This window comes from Piliocolobus tephrosceles, chromosome 3 (genome assembly GCF_002776525.5).
Source record: "Piliocolobus tephrosceles isolate RC106 chromosome 3, ASM277652v3, whole genome shotgun sequence".
In the NCBI taxonomy this organism is placed as follows: Eukaryota; Metazoa; Chordata; class Mammalia; order Primates; family Cercopithecidae; genus Piliocolobus; species Piliocolobus tephrosceles.
In genome coordinates, this window is record NC_045436.1 from 31,570,708 (window position 1) to 31,580,405 (window position 9,698).

Here is a 9,698-nt window from a genome sequence, read left to right on the forward strand (position 1 = left end):
AGCTCTCTCACTTATTAGCTGTGACTTTGGGTAAGTTATTTATTTTCACTGTGCCTCAATTTCCAATTTTTTTTTGAGATGGAGGCTTGCTCTGTCACCCAGGCTGGAGTACAGTGGTATGATCTTGGCTCATTGCAACCTCTGCCTCCCGAATTCAATCTATTCTCCTACCTCAGCCTCCCAAGTAGCTGGGACTACAGGTGCCTGTCACCAAGCCTGGCTAATTTTTGTATTTTTAGTAGAGACAGAGTTTTGCTGGTCTTGAACTCCTGAAATCAAGCAATCCACCCACCTCAGCCTCCCAAAGTGCTAGGATTACAAGCATTAGCCAACATACCCAGCTTCCCATGTTTAAAATAGGATAATAATTGTACCTACCTTATAAGTTTGTTACAAAGATTAAATGAGTTAGTATACATAAAAGTACTTGTGAATTTCTCTTTAGTAAGACTAAAAAAGAAGTAGGAAAAAATAGTTCACCTGACTCATGGAAGGTTAATTAATTGGTTACAATATTGTATTGTATACGATATTGTATAGTGTTTGGAGTAGACTTTTTAAAAACTTCTAGGTTAAATATCCCTGCTCTGTCATCACCACAGATTTTTTTTTTTCCTACCTTGACATTGCTGTGATCATCACCAAGAATCACTGAGAACCATCCAGGGGCAAGAGGAAAGGAGAAAAGAAGGAAAAGAAAAAGAAAAAGAAAAATAGTAGGAGGTGGGGAATGGGGAAAGGATGGGAGAGAATGTATTGGAAGTTAGTAAGTTGGTTTGTTTTGTTGTTTTGAGGTGGTTATAATGCTTTGAGTGGAAAGGGAGTCCAAAAGGTAAGATGAGAATAACACCCTACATTCTACTCATTTTTCCAAAATTGATTTGAATGTTAATCTTAATGCTGACCAAGAGCACCAGTCTGATAGAACTTTGTGTAATGATGGGACTGTTCTCTATCTTCACTGCACAAAAGAGTAGCCTCTCCCCATATGTAGCTACTGAGCACACCAAATGTGGCTAGTGTAACCAAGAAACCAGAGGTTTAATTTTATCAATTTAAATTAATTTAAATTTAAATATAAGTGGCCTCCTGTGGTTTCTGGCTACTCTATTGGACAGCACAATGCTAGAGCTGGGGCTGGCAAACTTTTTCTCAAGGGCCAGACCGTAAATAATTTAGGCTTTGAGGGTCAGTTATTCCCTTGCTGCTCAACTCTGCCACTGTAATAGAAAAACAGCCATAGACAGTCCTTAAATGGATGGGTTTGGCTGTGTTCTGATAAAACGTTATTTATAGAAATGGCTGGGAAACCAGGCCATAGTTTGCCAACTTTGCTCTAGAGGGAAGAATATGTGCTCTGGATCTGGAAGACCTGGGTTTGAATCCTAGCTTCTTAGTTCTGTGACCTACAGTAAGTTACTTAACCTCTTTGTGTATCTACTCTAAGATAGTGCTTACTTCATGTATTGGTGAAAGTGAGATGATAATGATGCATAGAACATGTCCAGCAAATTGTCACACAATAGAAAGGGACAATAAACATCAGTTTCCTTTTTCTCTCTCTACCTCTGTTTCCCAGATTTAATGCTACACTATATCTTAATCAAATATCTAGAATATTTATTTATTTATTTATTTATTTATTTATTTATTTATTTATTTATTTTGAGACAGAGTCTCGCTCTGTTGCCCAGGCTGGAGTGCAGTGGCGTGATCTCATCTGACTGCAAGCTCCGCCTCCGGGGATCATGCCATTTTCCTGCCTCAGCCTCCTCAGCAGCTGGGACTACAGGTGTCCGCCACCACGTCCAGCTAATTTTTTGTATTTTTAGTAGAGACGGGGTTTCACCGTGTTAGCCAGGATGGTCTCAATCTCCTGACCTTGTGATCTGCCCGCCTCGGCCTCCCAAAGTGCTAGGATTACAGGCGTGAGCCTGTAAATATATTTAATTTCTACATATTAAGAATTTAGGGCAAATAGCAATAGAAGGTGGCATATTTGATGTGTATGTTTTATCAGCTATAAACTCTGTGAGAATAAGAATCACATGTTATTCCTCTCAGTAAGCACTTGCCTTACATAGAATATGGGTGCGGGAAATCTTAGTTGAACTAGTTTGACTTGAATTACCTTGAGCTTGCCCAGCCAGTTAAGGCATTAAATGATCCCCAGATTAAGATTCCAAGGCCTAATCCAATGGTTTTGATAATTGGGACAACAGCAATGTTCCCTGTAGATGTAATACACAGAAGAAACATGTTATTTCCAATATAGAAAATACATTTATAAATAGAATTAGTTTTTATTCTAACTTCAACTGAAGTGTATGGGATTTGGACAAATTTAGTAGCACAGTTCCTTATTTTTTAAGTAAAATAACCACATTTTTGGCATTAAATTTATGATTATGATTGCTAAAAGAACTAGGCTTAGGGAAAAAGTCTACAAAGAAAAATGTTGAACTCCTAATTGTACAGAGGTTTCTCACCCTTAGCATAGCTCTCTATTCTGTGACTCTTCATGGAAGCTGTCAGTGATAAGTTATCAGTGACCATCCTCTTAGACTTGAACTAGGGCCAATTACTGGCAGAAGTCTTTGGCCATAAAACAGGCCCAGAATTTGCTCTTCCATGATTGCTGATTTGTCTTCTGGATTTCTGGATTTCCACATTCATTCTCTTATGTTCTGAGGGCCAAATCCATATGCATATATATTTTTGGTCTGTCCTACAATCTCTTCTTGAAAGGTTACCTCTTTAGGATTCCATGATGTCTTCATCACTTGATTCTCCTCCTGTTTCTCTCTTTAGCTCTTTCTCTAGCTGCTATTTTTCATCATTCCTTCTGGATTAAGGTACCTCCTAAAGATTTTCCCTTGAACATATTTGTCCCCTTGCTTTATTGTCCTTTGGGTACTTGACCTAATTTCATGATTTCAGCTACCAGCTAAAGGTGCATGTTCCCAGTGCTACAGCTCTAACCTGGACCTACTTTAGAGTTTTAATATTATTCTCCAAACCATCAAGAAGAAATCTCCAACCAGATGTTTTCTATGGTGGAAACATCAGGATGTTCATGCTCAGAAAGGGCCAAGCTGAACCCATCCTTTTCCCTTTCAAACATATTTTTTTTCCTTTCCTCACATGTGTCAATACCACCACCCTCCTAATCACCTGTAATCAAATCTCTATGTTATCATTGGCCCTTCCCATTCTGCTATGTCCTATATGCTATCAGTTGCTCCAACCTATGGCATCCACATTTGCAACATATCTCAAATTGGACTCTTTCCCCACGGAAACTCAGTGGAATCTGCTGGGTGAACAGAAATGCTCTCATAGCTATAAAGATCTGCAGGATGGATGGATGTTTTGCCTGTTCCTCTCCCTCTATTAGATATGACAAGCAATCATACTGAGGTATAAGTGAGGTATAATAATATAAATCCTGGTGGAAATCTAAAAGCTAACTCTTTTGTCTTCTAACTTATGAACTTCACTAAATCATTTAACTCCTCAGAGACTCAAATTAGGTGGGTAATAAATAAATTTTAATTTTAATTTTTTAAATAAATTTTTAACATTTTCACATGTATTTGCTCTTAATGAAATTATTTCTAAAGATTATTGATACTTGGAATTCTCTTTGCTGAAGAAAAAAAGACCTCCTGGGGTGTATTTATATTAATTGAAGGGAAACACTTCTTGATTAACCAAGCCAAGTTATGAATTCTAATTATATAATTTCAGTTACTGATAAGGAAACAGAGAGATTTTTGTTTACTTTGTTTTTCTGTTAACTAGCCCTTTTGAAATGAAGTATCTTCACATTGGCCTAATTAGGTTAAGCCCTAAAAATGATATTAGTAGAGATTACTATTTAATAAATATTTTCTGATAAACATGCTAGAAAAAAGGGGGCAAAACACACTAAAACAATAAATGAGTTATGCTTGAATAGATGGAGAATAATTAAAATGTTTTTACTATAATAATTTTCTACCAGGAACTCAAAAGTAAATCATTTAGAGGAATAAATCAGGTAGAACAAATCAGGTAAGGCACCAAAAATATTCATTGAGCATGTGAAGGCAAGAAAGTAGTTAATTTCTAGTATCTATGACTAAGGGTTATTCAGAATCACTGTTTGTGCTATTTCCTCCTATTGTGAACGAGAATTATTTTGATCATTATGTTACATAATAAAAGTATAAATTATATCAGACATTACCTGTTGCCCAAATGCAGCCTCCAAGCATTGCAAAAGGCCAAAACTTTGGGCAATGTAATATCAGATTGACCACCAAGGCAACCAACCATATGGCAGCACAAAGGACCCACTGGAGAAACATTCCTGGAAATAAACAAACTCGGTGTTAGTGGTTCAAACTGAATTGAATTAATTTGTGCTCGGGAATATCTATGAGGTGGTATTATAGGAATGGCCACAATTTATTGAATGCCATATGCCATGGACTTTGCACATTTCATTCTTATGACTAATCTGCATCATAATTAACCCTAGCTCAAAGATAGAGAAAATGAATCCGCAATTAAGCAATGTGTCCAAACAGGTAGTAGTTTGTTGAGCTGGAATTTAAACCCAGGTTGACTCCAAGGCTTAGACACGGTGTGCTCTGGCTTAATATTATTTTTTTCTCCTATTAGACAAATCAAGATTTTCGGCCAAAGAGTGATGGCAAGACCAAATGTATATTCTCATTCAGATGCCACACTGAGTACTCTTGCATCCCCAAAACATGGTAGTAAGTACTTCAGAATAGCATGTCAGTAATTTAAACCTTCAGTGACCATTTATGCCACCTCTGGGATAAAAATCATTTATGGTCATACATAGGCCTCATACAGTTAGAGTTCAATGCCTATGATGAGTCAGGCATTATAAACCTGAGAATTAGCTTTCTAGGTCAAGGTTACTCTACTTTCTATACTTTCAGTTGCTATTTTCCAGTTATCTGAAGATAACCTGGTGATGAGGTGTATCTGTACCTTTTTGAGGCTTCTGCATCATTAAGGATTTAGAGATTAAAAGGATGAGGAAATAGTTGACATTTAAAGAAATACTGAGGCAGTTAAAACTCAATGGATTACTTCTAGCACTAACTTTGGAAGATTGTTGCCCTTCTTGGATTCAATCTCATGGTGGAGGAGAGAGAAAAAATGGCTGCTAACCTCTATTTCAAAAGAGTAGAATCAGCCAGGCGTGGTGACTCACGTCTGCAATCCTAACACTTTGGGAGGCCAAAGTGGGTGGACTGCCTGAGCTCAGGAGTTTGAGACCAGCCTGTACAACATGGTGAGACTCCATCTCTACTAAAAATGCAAGAAATTAGCCAAGTGTGGTAGTGTGTGCCTGTAGTTCCAGCTACTTGGCAGGCTGAGACATGAGAATCACTTGAACCCTAAAGGCAGAGGTTGCAGTGAGCCAAGATTATGATACTTCACTCCATCCTCGGTGCAAGAGTGAGACTGTCCCCTCAAAAAAATGAAAAATAAAAAATAAAAAGAGTAGAATCACAGAGATGAAAAGAAACTTCATTTTATAAGTTGTTCGCTTTACAAATGAGAAACTGAAAACAGCAGAGCTGGTAATATTTGCCCAGGATCACAAAGCTAATTGTGGAAGACTAAAAGCTAGATCCTCTACCCATTTTTTTTTGTTCCTCAGGTAGTTCCTATTCTTGTCCTAACTCCAGAGGAAAAGAGAAGAAAGGCCCTGGAGGAAAACAATTTGTAATCGTATTTTCTAAGTGCACGAAGATAAAGAATTGGGGAAATAACACAACTGTGGTCAGGTAATAAATACTACCAAAGAAGTAATCCCAACATGTGTTCACCATCAATCTCAATTCCTTCTCCCGGCTTCAATATGGAAGTCAGGTAAATACAAATAACTCTTGCTTCTCCTTCTCCAAAACTCACATTAGTCAGTTCTGCTATGATGTAACATGTGCATTCCTTGAAATCACTGCACTATGCAAAATCATGCAGTAAAAACTACAGAGCATGTGGGGAAAACGGGACTAGGGGAACAACACTCAACCTAATTAAAATGGTAGTACAGTTTTAACTGGTTAGCTGGTTAATTACATGAATGCTGTAATAAATAGGGCATTTTAATTGAAAAAATCCAGAAGTTTGCTCCTGGAAGAGGGCATCCAAAGGGTTGCAGCTTAAGAGTTACTGTGAAGGTGCTGGGTGAGGAGTTCTGACAGCAGATGTGGTCGGGTGGAATACTTCATAACCACATGTGGTGAACTAAGGGAGCTGGTCGATATTTGAAGGACGTGCAGGTGTATGCGTGCATTGTGTGTATTATCACACATCTTTATTCATCTAGGTGCAGTTTTCTGTGTTTATCTAGAGCTTTCTCACAGACAAAATTGCACATAAGCAAGCTAAAAATCTGTTATGCTTAAATTGTTCTCTAATATATCCATCATGTTGAAGATTCATGTTTTCAAAACAAGTGTTACTAGTAGAACTGACTATAAATTTCTTCCATTCATATAATGGCCCAAGAGCTTTCCTGACAGTAACCTCCCTAGCTTTACCATGAAACAACCTTAGTGGTTCTCCTATTCTGACTTGCAGACAAACTGGTATGGGCACTGTCAAATGATTAATTTTAAGCTCTATTCATTAGGTATCAAGATCAACATGATTTATTTTTGTAGCTGTACTTTTAAAAGACCAAAAAAGGAACTTCATTTTTAAAAATAATATAACGTTAACAATCAAGGAAAAATAATTACCATCACCAGTATCAAATTTTTTAAGTGGCACAAAATTTGAGCCAAACAAAAGGATAGCTACAAAACAGGAGATGTAACCAAAGGTTAGGTCTGCTCCATTATTGCTCATGGTTCCAGTCTTGATGAGTTTAGCTGGTTCACTTCAGACTTGATGTACTTTTCAGGAGCTTCTGAAATTAAAAAAAAAAAATGAAACAATTGAGATGTGAATCTGTGAACAAATTGTGATTAACATATTTATCAAATTTTTCAAAAGTATGCTAAGACTCCTTTCTGTGGATAGTTAAGACATGACAAAAGTATATACTATGTTTGTACTTCATGCTTATTTATTCTGTCAGCAAATATTTTTGCACACTAGTCTACAATTTAAAAAGAACAACTTTGTCTTCAGGGCTTGAAAGCCTAACTTCTTCTAAGATCTGAAGACAATTTTTAGTACATTACAAAAAAAAAAAAAAAAAATTATCCCATGTAGGTTCCACCACTGCAGAAAGTTTTAGTGAATAACACAGCTAAACTTATTTAACAGCTCTAGCTCCCCTATGAAGAAAAGGACCAAAACGACAAATAACCAAGAATTAGACATTTTTTCATAAAGTTAGCATTTGGAAAAGGCCACTGAATACAATTCAGATTTTTAGTTTCCCGAGATACAGGAGAAAAAAACACCTCCAAAGTAATTTTATCACAGGGTACAGAGTCTTTCCACAATGCCTTCTTGGATTCATTCATATTTAGCACACTGGCCCTTTGGAATAAGTCCTCTGGAATAGAATCAGAATAATCCAGTGGTTTCTTTTTCCCTGCAAATTTAATGTTATATTAATAACTTCTTGTATATATGTATTGAATAAAGTACACCTGAAATCAAATAAAGTACACCTGGACACAATGACAAATATTTAAAGGTCCATGTATTGTTCCTAACGTGTTCTTGCAGAGAATATTAAATATACAACAACCTACAAAATATATTATTTGCCATTATTAAAGATAGTTTAACTGAAAACAAGGATCACTTCAAAACTGGTCATAAACTTTAGTAAAGAAAATGTGTATTTGAAATTGTGTGGACTTTCTTAAAACAAAAACAAAAACACATTGCTATTAAGAAAACATCCTCTATAGGGATGTGGTTGAGGAAGAGACACTGAGGCACATTTCAACATTGACACAATAATGCTATTCAATAAATATAATAATAATTCTACTGTTAGGCTCAAAGAGAGGTTCAGCCCTGCAGAGACTTACATGGGTTATGACTCAAGGGTCAGCTGAAGCAGGTGCTTGCTGCTAAGATAACAGAGGTGCAACAGGTCAGAGATGCAGGAAGTCATAGGAAGCTTGAAAAGCTAACCTATGACTAAAAAGACACATGAATGGGTGATAACGCATTATTTGCTCATTTTAATTAACAACAAGCAAAGCAAAACAAAACCTTTATGTGTACATTCATAAAAAGAGAATGTCTAACCTTCAAGAGTGGCAAATTATTTATTGAAAAGAAGGCTCCACAAAGGCCCTATACCTCTGAAACGGAAAGAATAATTTGATGTGCTAATTAGAGTGCATGAGCTTCATTTTGACTACTGAATAAACATCAATCAGTTATTACCTATAGATAAATGAAGTTTATTGCATGCAGCTCTTGTACATTTCAGAGCATGTGATCTTATTTCATTGTGAATTGGCAATAACTTACTGTCTTTAAAAAGGCTCTACCTCGCTCTAAAACAATGACATTTTTGTGGAAAAGAAAAGGAGTATCACTCCATCCAGCACATTTTTTCCAATTCTTCCTGCACAAGACCTAAAAAGTCTCAAACATTATTTTAATGTTTTCTTTTCAGTGTCCGCTGATATTTTGTCAAACTATACTAATTCATTTTTATTTTATTACTTTTGTTTCATTTATTAGTAAATACTTCTCCTTTACATTTTTCCTAGTAATTTAAACTTCTACGCAGACTTGGAAAAAATTCGTATTTGGTATGTTCTGATCAATACTGTTTGCTCCACTCCAACTAAAATTTCCTTTTTAGTTTCATGTTGATTTCCCCAAATCTCCCGGCAACTACCGCCTGTCTTTGGGCTAAAATTAACAGTGCTTGAATGTATTTATTTTGAGCCTTGATTTTTCTTTTTAACCATGAGCACGTTTTTGAAAAATCATGAGACGCTCCCCTGCAAAGCGACTTTGCTTTCCTTTGAGTGGCTGTACTTACTGTGTTCCGGGCTGGCGGCTGAAGCTCCTTCCTATTCAGCGCCGGCGCGATCCGCCCCCTACATGCCGGCGTGGGGCCGGAGCCTGACTCATTCCCTCTACGTGCTGGGGGCGGTCTGGCCAGCCTTTACTTTCTGCAGGAACAATTTCCCACACACCGGCCGGGAGGAGAGGGGAGGGCTCTAGCACCCGTGACCCAAAGTCTCATTCCCAGGGTGCTCGCGAAGAGCGCCAATCCAGCCTGACTTCCTGCTGGGACGTTTACCTCCCTAAGGAGGGTGGAGAGGGGAGGGCTTTAGCACCGGTGACCCAGAGGCCTTCATAGGACAGCAGGTTGGGGAACGCCTTCCTTCAGTTGCTGTCCTGGAGTGAATTGTCAGGTGGCTCATGAGGAGTCGTCAACCCTGGGTCCGTCAACCAGGAAACTAGAAGAGTTTTGTGTATTTCAAGAGGTGATTTGATTATTCAGGGAACTCTCAGCATGTCACCCTCTCTAAGTGTCACAGAGGGAGGTATTATTTGTGCAGTTTATGGATAAAACAAAAGGTGGAGGAATTTCACACCACTGTAAAAGATTATCTCAAGTGAATTTTTCCACTTGGTATTAAGAAATTCATCTGCACCACTGATGTCAGGGACATCTCTCGTGACGTCACAAGATTTCACTTGTAATCACTAACTATAGATGCAACCAA

General features: G+C 37.5%; 1 protein-coding gene across 2 annotated transcripts in view; it reads right to left on the reverse strand.

The window, feature by feature from the left end:
- TMEM144 (transmembrane protein 144) overlaps window positions 1-9,171 on the reverse strand; it is a 56,137-nt gene extending 46,966 nt beyond the window's left edge. Inside the window, exons 1-5 of one of the 2 annotated variants that reach the window (XM_023228240.2) lie at window positions 9,005-9,171; window positions 8,031-8,142; window positions 6,777-6,946; window positions 4,232-4,354; window positions 2,132-2,231 (exon numbers count right to left, since the gene is read on the reverse strand). In XM_023228240.2, coding sequence (XP_023084008.1) covers window positions 2,132-2,231; window positions 4,232-4,354; window positions 6,777-6,885 — 332 coding nt within the window. In that variant the 5' untranslated portion in view covers window positions 6,886-6,946; window positions 8,031-8,142; window positions 9,005-9,171. Of the gene's footprint in view, window positions 1-2,131; window positions 2,232-4,231; window positions 4,355-6,776; window positions 6,947-8,030; window positions 8,366-9,004 lie in introns of those variants that run through there. The other variant, XM_023228245.1, reaches the window with a different exon arrangement.
- Window positions 9,172-9,698: the final 527 nt, after the last annotated feature.